Source organism: Aspergillus vadensis (genome assembly GCF_003184925.1).
Source record: "Aspergillus vadensis CBS 113365 unplaced genomic scaffold BO88scaffold_5, whole genome shotgun sequence".
Taxonomy (NCBI): Eukaryota; Fungi; Ascomycota; class Eurotiomycetes; order Eurotiales; family Aspergillaceae; genus Aspergillus; species Aspergillus vadensis.
Genome location: NW_020292043.1, coordinates 1,165,376 through 1,181,065, shown reverse-complemented (window position 1 = coordinate 1,181,065; position 15,690 = coordinate 1,165,376). Strand labels below are relative to the sequence as shown.

Below are 15,690 nucleotides of genomic sequence, written 5' to 3'. Positions count from 1 at the left end.
TTTGTGGGCTCTATAGTACGATTTTGTACGTGGACTTCCACATCACGATTGAGCTAGCCATTCGCTTTAATTCCAGCCCTGCTGGATTGATATTTCGATCTTATACAAACTAAATAATAAAATGCCATTCTTGTTCTTTTAATTTAGCCCGGTCAGCCGCACCATGGCCACAGCCATTGGGGGATCAACCATGGCACCCGGGGCAACAGAATAGGATGAAATGGAAGGTTCTTCGCGGCTTCTTTCCCCGGGGGCTGATCTCCGATTTCTGAAACACCGCCCCTTTTTCCTACTGGCTGATCTTCGCCTTCGGGCAGCCCGTCCCTCTCCCTCTCTTCTCTCTCTTCCCCTTCCATCCTTCGGGCCTCGATTGTTTCATCCTCCCGCCACTTCCTTCTTTCCACATCCCCCCTCCTCAGCCTCTCTTCTCTCTCCCTCTCTTGCCTTTTGCTGCCTTCCCTTGGATCAACGCTCTGGAACCCCCTCTCTCTTAGGAAAAGCACCGGAGCGAAAACCATAAAAATATTCTGAAACGTGTACTAACACTCTCTGGGACACGCTTCTCTAAACCCCCCTATTTTTCGTGTTGGATACGACCCTTCGTCATTGGTTTCGCTTCTTTTTCTCGTTTCATTCGCTTTTCCCCCCCCGCCAGCTGCTCCTTACCAGGCAAAAATTTTTGAAATCCGGAAAAATAAACTAGGCCCTTACGGTACCCCATCGTCGACGCAGATCAAGGCGCAGCCAAGCTCTAAGAATATCATTGACATTGTCATCGTCTTCGACCTTGTTTTAAAGCCCGGAACCCCCCCGCTTCCTCCTTCACGATGTCATCTGCTCAAGACGAGTTCAACCAACTCATAAACAACAACCGGGAGAAATTCTCTTCTCATCCTGAGGACCGTGACAACGACTCGGTTCACTCCTCTGACGCATCCTCGGACCACGACGAACCCCAATTCTCCGACGCCGAAGACACTCCCTCTGCCATGCACTCCCGCAACCCCAGCAGTTATCGCGTCCCCAACACCGTCTACGACGCCAACACTGGCCCTAAGGGTGTCATCGCCGATGCCCAGGCCTTTGAGCGTGCTCGCAAGAGCTCCTTCCGCAGAACCCTTCTCGGCGTCGCTGGTCTCGATCGCTCCCACCACAACAAGTCCGTCAACGACGACGCTACACTCCTCCAGAACTCCTCCCCACCAGATGGATCTTCCGCTAGCGATGATGAGGAACGATTCCTTCACCAATGGCGCGCGGCTCGCATGCAGGAAATGCAGGCCCGCAGCCTGAGGAAGCCTAGTCCCCGGCGCAAGTTGTACGGGTCAGTGGATATTGTCGATGCGGTGGGATACCTGGATGCTATTGAGAAGGTCACATCCGGCACGGTAGTAGTCGTCTGCGTTTATGACCCAGAGGTATGGTTGACCCAATTGTATCATTCGTTCAAGAACCCTTGTCGCTGACCCGACGCTTCTATAGTCCACAACCAGCAGCATTGTTGAAGATTCTCTCAACACCATTGCTCGTCGTCAACCCACTGTTCACTTCGTCAAGCTCCACCACGAAATCGCCGAGATGGATCACATCGAAGCCCCCGCCCTGCTAGCATACAAGGACGGCGACGTCTTTGCTACAATCGTCGAGATCCTGAGACAGATTCCCAAGGGTCGGAGCTGCAGCGCAGACAGTCTTGAAGACTTGCTCAGATCGTATGTTACATCCCTTTACCCTTCATATCAATGACAAAACCACTGACCATTCAAACAGATACCGTATCTTGTAAAACGAACAAGCACTCTAGAAACGCAAAATATTCCTCTCTTCACGTTAATATGACAGCATAATGTTCTCTGCACGAACACTTCAAAATGCAGCAAAGCGGGCGTCCAGGTCATCTCTATCCTCTTTTCCTTCTCTTGCATCCTCGATTGGCCGGCAGTGTGTCTTGGTTGTTTGTTATTTCCTCTTGTTTCTCTTTTTCATTTGTTCGGGTACATGCATGCATATAGACGGATCTACAGTACATACGTGACAGTACTACTGGTGTTCAGGCAGGCAAGGCTGGGCCTTTGATTTTACATGGTTGATTGATTGATTGTTGCTTGATTGACCTTGAGCTTGAGATATCCAACGCGGTTCTTGGTTTTTTCTCCTTTTCGTTATTTTTCCTTTCAGATGCCATGATGTGTTATTATCCGAGACCAACTATCCATCTACTTATTCATCTACTACTCGAACCATTCTACCGATGTCACAAACTGCAGTACTTGTATACGTAGCATACACATCATGCCACCAGGCATGATATTACATCATACCATAACTTATGAACACATAGCAAACGAACTGAAACAACCAATTCAACCACTACACTCATCAACATGCATCAAGAATATAAAAATTTCCGACACATAACCTCTAATTAAGTGTAGAAGTAGAACACTCACCTCACCTAATTACTAAGTTAGTACCAAAAGTACTACTAATACTATGTGGTAACTGAGTCAAGCCAGTAACCACCATTAATCAAGTGCAATACTTCCCAAGACAACAATACAGTGCCCAAATTGTTTTTTTTTATTTCGGTACTTATTCCCCCCCCCTCAACTCCCTCCTTCTGTCTCTGTTCCGCTACTTTATTGCACAAACGAATCATTATTACCCGTCCATCCATCCAACCATCCATTTACCACTTCGATTTCTTCTTCCTGTTTGTTTTGCTTTTGTGATAATGAGAGAAAGCACACCCAAAAAAATACAACGCAGGTGGAGGCTAGTAGATAGACAGGTAAGTAAGCAAGATAGACAATAGACAAGTCCTAGTAGTAGTGTTCATAGATGCGAAATGTAGCCAGTAAAGTAAGTAAAGTACTCCGTAAGTAGTTAGTTAGTAACTTTGAGTGGAATAAGGGGAGGAGGAGGGAAAATAACAGCCAGAGAGATACAACAAGATAGCAATTGTTTCGCCCAAAAGAGGTCTGATAAGAACAAAAAGGAAAGAGAAAATATCATGGGGTAACTAGTAAGTTGTAGTTGTTTTTGTTCACAAAGCGCCTTTCTCCTGCGTGAAATCCCACAGCATCTTGATTAGGGTGTCTGGAAGAGTATATAGGTCGACGTGGAATTCTCCCTCTGTGATGAGATTGGATTGATTAGTGAGATGAGAGATTTCTAAAAGGTAGTGGTAGGCTTACGCTCAACATCGTTCTTGGTATACGAGTCTGGGGCTTTGTTGTCGTGCACCATCTGTACTACCTGAAGGAGGTCGTCTTCGCCGAGTCGCTGCAGACCGTCGGCCAGCTTGTCCATGTCGACCTGGGATTGGGATCATGTCAGATGTGTTTCTATTGTGATTTTCCTTCTTCGGAGGCTGAGTCGTCGCTTACACTCTTCTCTGTCCGCTTCTTCTTCTTGGACCCCTCCTCTCCGGTTGCGGCGCGTTTCGACTTCACGCCATTCTCGTCCCCTGGGACGGGTCCGGATTCGCGGAGGAGGGCTAGTAGGGCAGGCTTGGGGTTCTTGAACGTCTGTGCGGGAGAAAGAGAATTAGCACAATAAACGGTGTTTTGGAAGTGCTGGGAAAAACACTGAGAGCCATCTACTCACAATAACGTGCTTGGATTCGTAACGGGGCTGAGCAAAGTTCAGATCGTGCGTAACGAAGTGCTCCTTGTCGGCGGCAGTGAGGCCTATCTGCATGTCGAACTCACCCCATCCTTCCTCTGAGATTCTGAAAGGGGGGTTCTTGAAAGCTGTTCCGATGTCAGCAGCTGCTAGTGATCCCTCTCCACCTTTCTCTTGTAGAATCGACCATCTCTATCGCCCGGTTTCCAATGGCCTGACGCGAACCGAGGGGTATCTGAAGCGCAGAGGAGGTGACGTACTCTGAATGGCCCTGTCGCCGAAACTAGGGTGCAGCGTGTATGTCACCTTGTCAAAGACATTCGCAGGCACCTGCTCGCCGTGCTCATTGACAACGTAGATCTCAATTGACCATGATCGGAGGGGGAATCCTTCAACGCCGGAGTCCTTGTTCCTGTAGACGCGAAGACGCGCACGAGGTCAGCAAAGAGGGACTTTCTCATCTCCAGCTTCTGCCCTTGTGTCATTATCTGCAGAGGTAACCGTGTAGGAGCCCAAGCGCACACCGAATCGCCATCGCGCGATGACCGACAACGGATGTGAGAAGGAGGGGAGAAGGATAGGCAGCGACGACGGGGAAGAGAAGCGGTGGTGATTCATTCACGAATGACTCGGGAACCGGGAGGATTAGTAGGAGACAACGTACACGATGTGCTGCTCGGTCACCAATCTGACATTTCTCTTAACCTGTATAAGGAAAGCAAAAGCGTCACGTCAGTGTCATGCGATCCAGTGGAAAGTAGACCGAGTTTGTTCGCGTCAAGCGCCAGTGGGAGAGGGTGCCATTGCTGAATCTGGGGAGGGAAGCGGAACTCACGTCAGGCATCTTGAAAGAGGAGGGTGGATCAATCGCCCGTCAAAATCAGAAGAAAAGAACTAGAGGTGATCTTCCCAGAGACCCTTCCCGCGAAAGTCTGAATGGGATGCAGGAGCTATCGGATGTCGAGGTCGCGCGATGCCTGGGTGAGGCAAAGTCGGATGTTTGGCGGGAGTTCCTGTCGGGAATCCTGCAGATTCGGAGCGGAGCGAATGGTTGTTAGCGGGGGGAAGGGAGCAGTTGTAAAAGGTGTCCGACCAGCGAGGGATGGGGTTAGACGTAGAAACAAGAGAGGGAGGAGGAGTGAGCGAGAGTGAAGCTTTCCGCGGGCTGAAAGCCGGGTGGGGGATTGGAAGTGGTTATTGACTGCCGGACGGCCTCTTTCTTCGACGCGGCGGCGCGACGACGCCCAAAGGGTCACTCACTCACTAACTAACCGCCAGCGTCCAACAGGTACAGCCACCCACATTCGAGTTGCATCTCATTACTACTAGCTTTTCCAAGGGAGGGGAGTTTTGTGCTCGGGAATTTACTTCAATTTTCAAATGTGACATTGCGGGATAATCCATCTATTCGAACTTTGGGGGAAAGAAAGGGAAATCCCTCCACTACCATTATCATCAGCAGGGAGAGCCAAGTCAAACTCTATCGATCGATTGTAAAGGTACAATAGGTGCAGGCAGAGACTTCGTGAATTTCATACGTATATTTTGGGGGCATGTGATGTCTATCTACTGTGTACCAAGTCGTCGCACGACATGCAAGGGACCACATGGCCGAAAACCAAGGACCCATGCATGCATCGACTCATGGTCTCGCCATGACCGGCGTCATTAATTCTGTTTTCTCAAGCAGGGGCAGTGAAAATGGTAAGGAGCTTGATGCTTGTGAGAAGAGAAAGGGGGAAACAAAAGATAAGTCGGGATGAAGGTGAAATAGGTCTTTCATGAGCAGTCCACATCAGACTCGTTATGCTGGGGGAAAGGGAATCAAAATGTTCATTAACAATAGCCCTCTATATCACTGATGACCAGGAAAATCCGAGGCCAGGAACCTGCTTACTGCTGGCTAAGCAGCTTCTCGTTCTCTTGCTGGGCCTTCTCGAAAGCGTCCTTGAAGAGGTTGGCGTCTAGAATTTGATGTTAGCAAAATGAACCTGCCCCCCCTTCTGTATCTCGATGTCCACTTACTCTCACTGTTGGCAAAACGGATGGCCAGGGTCTGCGCCTCGGGCTCACCCTCACTGACATCAGCGGTAGCGTTCCAGACCCAACTGCGGTCACTGCCAACGTTGGGGCTCAACTTCATATCGGGAACAACTGAAAGATCGATTAGCCATCCAAGTCCACACCAAATTATAAACGGCAACACTCACTGTAGTGGTTAGCGCAGACCTTGAGGGTCTTGTCGCGGCGCATCACGAGGCGGGTCTTCTGGTTCTCCTTGTGCTTGAGCAGGCGGACGTCACCGGTACCACGCTCCTTCCACTCCTTGCTGTCACGGTCGAATCTGAAAAGCTTGGCACGCATCTTGAAGGTCTGCTCCTCCAGCTCCTCGTTGGTCTTGGTCTCCACCTTCTCGGTCAGGCGGATGACGGGCTCGAAGTGAACCTCAGGGGACTCGGGGGCCTCGTCCTATAAGTTTGTAACAGCATGGTTAGCCACTAGTAGCCAATATAACAGGTCTGTCGTGAGACTTTTGCAGAATCCAACAAAAGGCGGACAAAGAATCAGGGGTAAAGACGAAAAGTGAACATCAATGGAGGGGAAAGCGGGGTAACGGTCAAACTGGCGTAAGGGGACCATCGACATCAGCATAGCGCAAATCAAATGCATGCATACCTCATCTTCACCCTTCTGGGCCTTGGAAGAGCCGGAGGGCTCGTCCTTAGCATCCTCGGGCTCCTCCTGCTTCTCCTTCTTGGGGCCACCGCCGAACATGGAGAAGACGCTGTCGGTGGTCTTGGTGGCAGTGTCCTTAACGGCCTCGGCAGCGGACTCAGTCACCGACTTGGACTCCTCGGGCTTCTCCTCGGTCTTGGTCTCTTCGGGGGCGGTGGTGGTCGTCTCCTCGGGCTTCTCAGCGCCCTCAGGAGCGCTGGTGGTGGGGTCGGGCTTGGTCTCAGCGACGTCAGACATGGTGGATGGTATGCGTTGGCTGTCAAATTTATAAGCGGGAAAGTTCCGATAGAGATGGATGTTTCTGGGGATGTACCTGGTAAGAAGGAGGAAAGGAAGAAATGTATCGGGGAAGTGGGAGTCACTGAGGAGGGGTGGGAAAATATGGACGGGGTTGTTTTGAGGTGGGTAGGTTCATTGCCTAAGCGCCTAAGGCCGCACTAGCGCCACCGCCCTGCAAGTCTGGCTTTGCTGATGCCGGCGGGCGATCCGCAGTAACTATAACTTCTTATCACTACTCCTTACAGAGAGACGTCTAGAGACCAAATTCACTCGGGGGAAAAATCGAAAAAGGTCATGCACGTGGCAAGTGTCAACATACTCCACTGATACATAATCCAGCATGTATTTCAGGAATTTATCCCATGATTCAGTCCGACCCTGATATCTGACCCATCCTTTCGCCTGCGAGCAACCCCAATAAACCAGCCCAAGAAGCAATCAACATAGGAAATTACATGAAAGGAATGTATAGTATTCTGAAAGAACTATCGCCGAATTGTTGGCCTTCAATCATGAGGCACAGCGACAATAGCCCTATTGCGAACACTCCGACTGCTGACAAGTCCTCCGTCTCACCAGACTTCGGGCTCTCTTCTGCGCCGTATCCAAAGCCTTGCATTTCCTCGCATCTCGGAATCGTTCTTTCACTGCACCAAAGTCAAGCGTATGTGCATGAGAGCTGATCTTGTCCCATGTGCCACTCATCATCTCTCTAGCTCCTGTATGCACTTTCTGGGTCTGAGCCTGCAGTGCAGACGAGACAGCTAAAAGTGGCTGCACAGCACCTTTTTTGACGACTTCGGTAAGTTGCTCTGATCGGGACACCACTATGTCCTTCGTTTCGCGGGAAATGTGCACCGACTCGGGTCGCAAAGTAGACGCCTCTTTCCGTAGGAAGTGAGCCCTTCTTACAACATCTCCCATGAGCACTTGCAAATCGGTGCAGACCCGACCATAGACCTCGGACAGTCCGGTCTGCGCAGTGGCAAAGTCTCGCAAAATCTGAGAGGCAATAAGATGTGCTGCGCGTTTCCAGTTCTGGATCTTCAACCACGGCGTCCCGAAGTCCACAGATGTTGTCTGTATGTGGGGCTTCATTGTAATCGTAGTTAGCGTCACATCCACCTGACCGTATGCATCCGCGCGATCTAGTTTCAGTGTGTACACCCCATCGAATAACACCGAGAGTTCATACTCGAGAGGCTTGCCATTTCGACTGACTTGGACGTTAAACTTTGGCTGCTTTTTGCCAAGTTTGTGAGGCGGTTTGATTACGAGATGGCAATCACCGACCACCTGGATTTCGAACGAGTCCATCATCTCATGCCGTTCGGAAACATACTGTACGCCTTCTATTAGGTCATGTAATCGTGTGTTGATGCCCACATGGTCCCCTCGCGGCTCGAGGTCGCCAAGCGACGTAGGCAACACGGAAAGTGATGTCATCGTGTGCAAAAAGCTGGTAGCTGGGACACTGCTCGAAACAGGGGTGACAGCTTTGGTTAGTGTATGGTCAGCATATTGTCGAGAAAAGGTCGAGTTAGCGGCCAGCATGGCTGTATGGCCTAAGAATACGAATACAATAGATAGGATACTGAAAGCAATGAAACGATACGCAGACATCGACACCCCATAGTCGCCAATATAAGGACGAGAAAGGTCTTTATGGATGGACGTGCACCATTCCCAAAATGAGTTGGTGCGAGGGGAATCCAAATCTTCCAACGCCATTTGACATGGTTTTCTGGGACAGATAGTTGCTAGGGATGCCAGGTTCCGGTTTAGTTGCCCCGGTGTAATACTTTCGAAGGTCTTCAGATCGATAGGATACCTCCGGAGTACCTTGGACTTCCCATCCAGGGCATTGCGGAATTCCAGACACATGTGGAGACTGTGGGGATTAAGAGGGACAGGGTCTCTAGACATCGTCCAGAGCGGCTTTTCCGAGATGACCATGGTCGGAATACCGTGTCGTTCCATGAGGATGCGGGCCATTTTCTGGGTCTCAATGTCTTCGGGAGTATCAGTGCCAGATAGGAAGAAGATGGCGACATCAGGTAGCGCCCATTGGACCGAAGATGAAATACAATAATCGGCCCCTGACCACATCGAAGAGCATGGTGGCCGACCCTTGAATTTGAGTGTGATTGTGCTGGGCTTGTCCATATGGGGATCCGCAGTAGCCTCGGTGCATTCGTCCACAATAAGCTGAACATGGATGGGGAGGAGTTCGGCGAAATTGGGAACTGCGCCTGCGCCAAAGGACGTTGGAACGACATGATACCTGGACGACTCTGTAGAACTGCTCTCGAAACCGCTATAGGTGCTCGACACTAACACATCCCCGATTTTATCGAGAATGATGTTTCGAAATTCCGGGCTGCCAATATATACCACATGGAAAGGCTTGTCGGTGTCAAGGCTTTTCCTAGTCATGGTCTGCTGCACGGTGGCCGTGACAGTGGAGCCTTCTGACCTGTGAGGAAGCTCCTGCTCCAGTTCTGCTGTGTCAGATCCTTCGAACACTCGGATGGTATGCTTCAGTTCTACCCGTTCAATCTCGGGCCAGTTCTCCGGTTCAATGAACTCGATGGACTCAACCGACTGCCGTAAAGCCGTCTTGGTAGTTAGGTTGCTGTCATCGATCGAGTTTCTTATGTGAGGGAAGGCCGATGAAAGTTCCTGGGACACTGAAACATTGCTTCTGGATTCATAGCCATCACCATCAAATCCATCCTCGTCATTTGTATCTAAGTCGCTGTTGCTGGACCGGCCATCGAGACTTGCTACGTCATCAGGACCGGTCTGATCGATCAAAGACCCAAGATCTGTCTGTTCAGAGCGAGTGCCATCTTCCGAGTGTACGTCGGATGCACTCATCGTCGCCCAGCTTTCGCTTAGGGACTTGGAGTGGTGTTCCAATGGAGTTGACGTCATACTGATAGGCCGCGATCGCGATAACCACTCCTCTACAGAGGCACTCAACGGAGGGAGAGTGGGATATTGTAAGCTCGAAGCGGTTGAAGAGTGTTGGGAAGGCCTGGGGTGAGGCTCTGAAGAGTCAGCCATGGTGTTTGCGAGTGAATGTTCATCAGTAAGGTTCTGGAGGGAAAGAGCAAGTGAAGAGCTGCAGAGTGGAGCTTTGACCGGAAGCAGAGGACGACGGATAAGCTCAGGAATGAAGAGAATGAAGAGTCAGCGGAAGTATACGTTAACTTCAACAAAGCAAGTTCTGCTGTCTACTACAGGAAAACTCTGGCTGGGGAGAGTCTGCCTGGATTGTCCGAGCCTAATAGGCAGATGCCCGATGACAGCCTAGGCGGACGATGAATTGCAAGTGGGGGGTGAGGCGCTTGATGCTGCTGTTGTTCCTCGCGGCCCGGGCGGAAGATTAGGTCAGGTGCCTCACTCGGGGCAAGATGGATTTAGTTCATCAACGTGGTTTTCGGAAACTAGCGGTAAGTGGAAGGGGGGAAAGCCTTGTAAAGAGAAACCGACCGAGGGTGAGTTGTGGAAAATGGGAGCAAAGGTAGTAGGGGAAATGCAACGGTCAAGGGAGATAGATAGATAGATAGAGATGACTGGAGTGACTGGACTGGACCGGAAGAGAAGGTGACGGCTATCTTGCGCGGGGCACCTGACATGGGATATCACGGCAGTCGTGACTGGAGGTCACTAAGTATACCTCAACCCTCTCTCTGGCTGGGTCAGGTGGGAGTTAAGGTTTCCGTGTTGCTCAGGCTTAGCGGTAAGTACGAAGTAGGAACATACTATCTCATCAGGTGTTTGTTGGCTGTCTATCATGAGTGACCCCAGCTCCAAACTATCGCCGATAAGGCATCCGTTATCAGGCTTACTCTCAGGCCACTACACCCGATCGAGACTAGTAGGCCCCTCCCCCAATCTTGAAGAGGGTCCAAGTCTTGGTCTTGATACTCCCCTTTGACCTCTTCCTTATTTTCCCGAGAACTGGAGATTGACCGACCAGATAGATAGTAGTATTATTTTAACACCAAGTACCAGGAGTACTTCAAAATTACTAGAACATCCCAGGCAACTATGGACAAACAGTAACTTCAAGACTTGGACCATGACAATGTATGGATGCGCGTGAATGTGTGATTGAAATGAAGATGAAAGGGAAACTTCCCCTTTCAGCACGAAAGAACAGAGAGAAGCATATAAAGTAGATATGTACATTTCATGACATGATGTGGGAAGAACGGGGCATCGAACTAAAAAGAATTATTCCAAGGGGAAAAGAAAACAGCAGATTGATGTCAAAACAGCAGAATAGGAACACATGAGGCTTGCGCCAGGTGGTGGTAAGGACACAAGAGACATTTGATAGGTGCTAGTACGGTGCGGATGGCCCGTTCAGCAGGAGGTCAATAAGTAAGCTCCAGGAGATCTACAACAATGTCTGGTCGTTGTCGGTCGGCGATCCTTCGCTTGTCCATACAACACCCCCATCCATACACCAACTGGAGATTTGCTGTTCGCTGCCTGACAATGTCAGGGATAAGCCACGAGGGCGAATAAGAAACCACCCAAAGCATGCCCACCACCAGACATTAGGTATCGCAAGCAGACGCATCCAGCCACGCAACCGCACAACGTATGTTTGTGCTCAATACGAGGAACGACATTCCTTCTGGCCTGCCATCGCTCCAGGGAACCGAGCAGAAACGTGGTCCAGACGAATGACGACTTGGTAGCCGACTTGGATTCCCAACAGCACGACCTTCTGAGCATACACTTGTTTTCTTTTTAGAGTGATTGCGGCAAACCAGGTGAGATATACGAAGCACGCTAGATGTATTTGTCCATATTGATGAGAATGGTCACACCGTCTTCCACGTAAGAAGCCGTCAGATCCGTATAACGCCGTCCAGAAACCCACAGCCAACGTAACATGCAGGCTCAAGCAAATAACTCCAAGGGCGAACCGAGTAATGCTCATAGTCGAACAAATAGGTACGGAAACCAGGAGGCGAAGATTATACAGCGAACATTAAAGGGCAACAATCCGAATCTATGGGGATGCCCATCCTCCAGCAACTTCGACCCATTCGGCGAGACAACTGCCCTGCTTGCCTTCAACATCCACAATGTCGGTGTCACACCTGCACCTGCAGCCGACACCGTTCTCCTTGACGGGATCAGGGTTCGCCCAATACTCGTCCTCTTCAATGCGCTCCTTTTCGTCCTCGGTTGTCGTCTCCAGCCAGGGAATACGGGGCAATTGCCGTGCAGGAGCGTTGGCAGGACAATGCTGAATGGTAGTGTGCCGATAGCCGAAGTCACGGAAGTAGTGGATGTCACTGGGGGACAGGAGAATACCGGCGGCCAAGGAATGGATAGGCGCATCACCCCACTAGATCAGTCAGTCAGTCATATCGAAGACGAGTCAGGTACGCGAGAACATACTCTCTCCATCCAGAAACCTCCACTCTTATCCATCATGTCGAAGAACTCCTCATATTCCTTGCTGCGGAAGAAGTCCAACCGCGCAATCTCGAAGTTACTCCAGAAGTGGCACATGTTGTACTTCTCGCCTTCCATGGCTTCCGGGTCAACATCGGGAACGGTATTTTCACCAGGCTCATTTTGAAGAATCTCCTCAGGGAGTTTCTCTTGCTTTTCCTCCTCGGGCTTAGGCTCTTCTTCGGGTTTCTCCAGGAACATTTCCCACAGTCCCTTCGATTCCAAGTTGTGTTTCCGCTTGTAGGCAGATGCGTAACGGAAGATGTTGGGGACGGTCTCGCGAAGCTCCTTGACAGCGATGGTGAAGCCGTAGGTCTTGTTTGCTTCCGCCATCTTGATGAATGGATCACTGATTAGGATGTCAGTATAATACCGATACGCAAGGATCCGTGGGAGGGTCGTACTATGTAATATCGCAGAAGTACTTGATCTCAGGCTCGAGACGCCAGTACCATTCGTATTTCATGAGCAGGGGGTGCTTGTAGAAGTGGCTATTCAACGGTCAGGATTAGTGACAGCGGAGTGGAATTAATTGAGAAACTTACCCGGAATAGAATCGGCACATATGGTGGTAGCTCTCCATGCCTCCGTACATGATGGCGGCGTCACCCTGTTTCCGAACACCCTCCTTGGCGACTTCATGATCAACCCAGTCGGGGTAACCCCACATAGACTCATCGATCTTGCCAAACTCAACGGGGGCGCTGGTGTAGTTCTTGACCGTCGCCTTGAAGGCGTCATCGAAATCACCATCGTTCAGGAAGACGTAAGGGTAGTGAAACCAGCGGTTGAAGTGTCTTTCAATGGACTTGAGCGACTGAATAACTCCGTCTAATTCCTTGTTTCTGGCAAGGACGACGAAAGCGGCATTTGCGCGCGGGGCGTCGGTTTTCTCGACGGGGAGACAGCCGGTAGCGAAGACTTTGTCATATTTTTCGCTGATTTTCCTGTAAGATCGGCGCGTGGTTAGCTATCGAAAATCCAGTATCTCGTGCCTAGCGAGCAGAACGAACCTGATAGAAGGCGGAGTACCGGCAGGGATGAGAATACCCCCAGGGGAAGCAGGATGTCGAACAAAAAGTAGCAGGATAAGGACTATTACAAGGCATGGAAATAGTAAAACAAATCCCAGGGGTATCGAGATCGAGGAGTTGCCCTTTAACCGTATCCTCCGTTTGAAGAAAGCGAATCTGGACAGATTACGGCCTTTCTCGCGCGACGAGTCATCTAGGGGCAGACTCGGCGCGGAGGGCAGCCATTTCGTAACCCGTTGAACGAGGCCCATGGGTGCAAAAGTTGGGCCACACGGCTGATTGAACAGCGATGGCACACAGTAGTTTTCAAGTATCAGCAGTCAAATGGAACAAGTTCTCAGTTCGAGACCTCTCTTGTCGGATATTGACCCAAAGGGAATCTCGATGACAAGAGTTATGTACGTCCGCACGCGAGCGCCGAAGAGCGAGACTCTGGTCTATATTTCACTTTCCAAAGCCGAGCGATATGAGAACACAAAGAAGCGATTAAAAGAGTATTATAATCGAGAACGGATGGAAATTTCCGATCTAGACGAAGCGAAGGGTCGAAATAAAGAGCGGCCGGAGGAAAGCCTCCTTTCTCGCCAACTTTTCCCTCTCAGTCGGCCAAGCAGAGGTGGGCGGGGGGAAAGTCGACAGCAACGCAAAGGACTGATGTCCGGAGCAATGAGGCCGAAGACACGATTGTGGTCGACGAGGTCATTAATCACGATCAGAGGGGGGGGTGGCAGGCTGAGGCTGGGTGGAAGCCGAGAGCTGCGGGAGGGCAACCGATGAGATGAAGGCTCGAGAGAGGATTATTTGGGGATGGGGATGGGTGGAAGTTCCGCCAAGGCCAAGGAGGCGCAAGCGGTCGTGGTCACAGATGGTAATTTACAGCCTACCCTCCAGCTCGGGAGTCGCGGCTCTCCTTTCCAGCCTGGTATTCTGGTAACGTATTACACTTTGCCTATTTGCGGGTAGTCCAACTGGTTCTCCCTTTCGTTCTTGTCTCGTTTTCACCCTCTTCCCAAATCCCTCTCTCTCCCAGACCAAATCACTGGCGGTAAATTATTGCTGACTTGGTCGGTTAGATTGGTGGCACTCTAGTAGAATGACCAAAATTACGTCTAAAAAAGGCACTATAGAAACCACACAACCCTTGTACTGTGATTATTGGGGGGAACTAAAGGGAAACGAGTCAAGACAGCACCACCGAGAGAAATTTCGGGCCTGATGGGCGGTAAGAACTAGAAATCTATCTGTACAGGCCTTACCGACCCAGCCTTTGGTACTTTGGGAGTTGGGAGAGTTGGTGCATGCAAAAGACCCTGAAGCTTAACCTGCAAAACACGTCCTCCTTGAATCATTCTTAATTTTGGCCGGGCGGAATCTGGCAGTCGTCAGCAAGTGTCAAAGGGTAATTCTCTGGGCCCTTTGAGTTCACGATCAGCATGGCGAACCACCTTGAAGGGCAATTAGAAGTTGAGAGACCACATTGGATTTCTATTTATGTTTTAGTGTTTTCCAGAACCAGTTCCTCTCGTTCGTTAGCTTGGCGCGACCGTCGTCAGACACCAGAGGGTTTAGATCTTTGGTGGCCGCGCTTCGTAACCGCGGGATGCAACCACTCTCCCTTGACCACGCATGTGTGTCTTGGTAAGAGTAGTAAGTAGTAGGCAAGACAAACTTCCCTAAAAGGGGCCAACACTAGCTTGCTTCAAGCGATTGTTTTGTTTTTCTCCGCCTCTACAATCTTATAGAAACAAGAGAGCATCTTGACCTTCTTACCTCCATCTTCGTACTTAGCCATGCGTCGACAAAAGACGAAGGGACATGGCTCGTTCATCATGTAATAGATGGGCCTGTTAGCAGGTCTCTTTCACTGTCCTGCAACTCGGGTCCGAGATCTGACTCGGATTCCGGGTGCAAGTTCTGCTGGGGTTGATTCATTGTATGAAATGGAGACTGATAATCTCCTACGCATATGGCAGGAGAAAAGGAGATCTGTTGTCGACTAATGGTAGCAAATTATCTAGTGTCCAGTTTCACACACTACTACTATCTCTTAGGTTAACTCTTGCAACATAACTGGTTTACAAGGAGATAACTACTCCATACCGGTTGTTAAGTAGATAGAATAGATACTCCTTAGTAGTTCTGGCCGGTGAATTCGGCCCGACTGAGCAGGAGGTGTATTGTATGGTAAAAGCGGGCCATTGGTACCTGGTGGTATTACGAGCCGGTAATTTATGCATCCAGAACCCTGAAATCCCACCGGGACCCACACGTGACCCCGGTCCTAAGGGGGGATCTGTCAAGGTGGCCTTTTAAGGCTTTGCTTGGGACACGGCAGTCTCTATCCCGGATCCTGGATAGAAACGGATGCACTCGTTGAGGATCCCGAAAGGAACTCCCGCTTGATTTTCGCCCCAGGGCATGGCGACTGGCTTGACAGAGCTTATACATACATACATAGCACTAAGTTTGATTCATTGTCCATCGCGGGATCTCATCAATGACATCACTACCGGGGGATAACTGCAAG

General features: G+C 50.3%; 5 protein-coding genes across 5 annotated transcripts; 1 reads left to right on the top strand and 4 right to left on the bottom strand.

Annotated features, from left to right (window-relative positions):
* Nucleotides 1-367: 367 nt before the first annotated feature.
* On the top strand, nt 368-2,276 carry BO88DRAFT_403079 (phosducin family protein). Its single transcript, XM_025706272.1, has 3 exons — nt 368-1,418; nt 1,483-1,712; nt 1,771-2,276. The coding sequence occupies exons 1-3, from the start codon at nt 828-830 to the stop codon at nt 1,784-1,786; spliced, it is 837 nt and encodes a 278-aa protein (XP_025565540.1). The 5' UTR covers nt 368-827; the 3' UTR covers nt 1,787-2,276.
* A 311-nt stretch (nt 2,277-2,587) lies between these two features.
* On the bottom strand, nt 2,588-4,914 carry BO88DRAFT_403077 (putative transcription initiation factor subunit (TAF30)). The gene is made up of 7 exons (XM_025706271.1): nt 4,463-4,914; nt 4,292-4,332; nt 3,888-4,039; nt 3,610-3,755; nt 3,390-3,530; nt 3,198-3,318; nt 2,588-3,135 (listed from the first exon to the last, which is right to left on the bottom strand). The coding sequence occupies exons 1-7, from the start codon at nt 4,469-4,471 to the stop codon at nt 3,047-3,049; spliced, it is 699 nt and encodes a 232-aa protein (XP_025565539.1). The 5' UTR covers nt 4,472-4,914; the 3' UTR covers nt 2,588-3,046.
* Nucleotides 4,915-5,059: 145 nt separating this feature from the next.
* On the bottom strand, nt 5,060-6,748 carry BO88DRAFT_240031 (Ran GTPase-binding protein YRB1). Its single transcript, XM_025702127.1, has 5 exons — nt 6,677-6,748; nt 6,304-6,619; nt 5,838-6,096; nt 5,653-5,781; nt 5,060-5,591 (listed from the first exon to the last, which is right to left on the bottom strand). Exons 2-5 carry the CDS (start codon nt 6,598-6,600, stop codon nt 5,521-5,523), a joined length of 756 nt encoding a protein of 251 aa, XP_025565538.1. The 5' UTR covers nt 6,601-6,619; nt 6,677-6,748; the 3' UTR covers nt 5,060-5,520.
* Nucleotides 6,749-6,786: 38 nt separating this feature from the next.
* On the bottom strand, nt 6,787-9,903 carry BO88DRAFT_240007 (uncharacterized protein). Its single transcript, XM_025702126.1, has one exon. It carries the CDS (start codon nt 9,709-9,711, stop codon nt 7,177-7,179), a length of 2,535 nt encoding a protein of 844 aa, XP_025565537.1. The 5' UTR covers nt 9,712-9,903; the 3' UTR covers nt 6,787-7,176.
* Nucleotides 9,904-11,537: 1,634 nt separating this feature from the next.
* On the bottom strand, nt 11,538-13,639 carry BO88DRAFT_239923 (glycosyltransferase family 15 protein). The gene is made up of 5 exons (XM_025702125.1): nt 13,143-13,639; nt 12,675-13,076; nt 12,534-12,620; nt 12,073-12,478; nt 11,538-12,019 (listed from the first exon to the last, which is right to left on the bottom strand). The coding sequence occupies exons 1-5, from the start codon at nt 13,412-13,414 to the stop codon at nt 11,678-11,680; spliced, it is 1,509 nt and encodes a 502-aa protein (XP_025565536.1). The 5' UTR covers nt 13,415-13,639; the 3' UTR covers nt 11,538-11,677.
* Nucleotides 13,640-15,690: the final 2,051 nt, after the last annotated feature.

Bases quoted from the DNA above. Each gene is read 5' to 3' on its own strand.
- BO88DRAFT_403079 (XM_025706272.1), top strand. From the start codon at position 828: ATGTCATCTGCTCAAGACGAGTTCAACCAACTCATAAACAACAACCGG. The intron at 1,419-1,482 runs GTATGGTTGACC...ACGCTTCTATAG, and splicing joins TCTGCGTTTATGACCCAGAG to TCCACAACCAGCAGCATTGT.
- BO88DRAFT_403077 (XM_025706271.1), bottom strand. The intron at 4,040-4,291 runs GTACGTTGTCTC...TCGCGTCTACAG, and splicing joins GTGACCGAGCAGCACATCGT to GAACAAGGACTCCGGCGTTG. The intron at 3,136-3,197 runs GTAAGCCTACCA...ATCTCATCACAG, and splicing joins TACCAAGAACGATGTTGAGC to AGGGAGAATTCCACGTCGAC.
- BO88DRAFT_240031 (XM_025702127.1), bottom strand. From the start codon at position 6,600: ATGTCTGACGTCGCTGAGACCAAGCCCGACCCCACCACCAGCGCTCCT. The intron at 5,782-5,837 runs GTGAGTGTTGCC...TCGATCTTTCAG, and splicing joins GGTCTGCGCTAACCACTACA to TTGTTCCCGATATGAAGTTG. The intron at 5,592-5,652 runs GTAAGTGGACAT...ATCAAATTCTAG, and splicing joins CCGTTTTGCCAACAGTGAGA to ACGCCAACCTCTTCAAGGAC.
- BO88DRAFT_240007 (XM_025702126.1), bottom strand. From the start codon at position 9,711: ATGGCTGACTCTTCAGAGCCTCACCCCAGGCCTTCCCAACACTCTTCA.
- BO88DRAFT_239923 (XM_025702125.1), bottom strand. From the start codon at position 13,414: ATGGGCCTCGTTCAACGGGTTACGAAATGGCTGCCCTCCGCGCCGAGT. The intron at 13,077-13,142 runs GTTCGTTCTGCT...CCGATCTTACAG, and splicing joins GGTACTCCGCCTTCTATCAG to GAAAATCAGCGAAAAATATG. The intron at 12,621-12,674 runs GTAAGTTTCTCA...ACCGTTGAATAG, and splicing joins ATGTGCCGATTCTATTCCGG to CCACTTCTACAAGCACCCCC.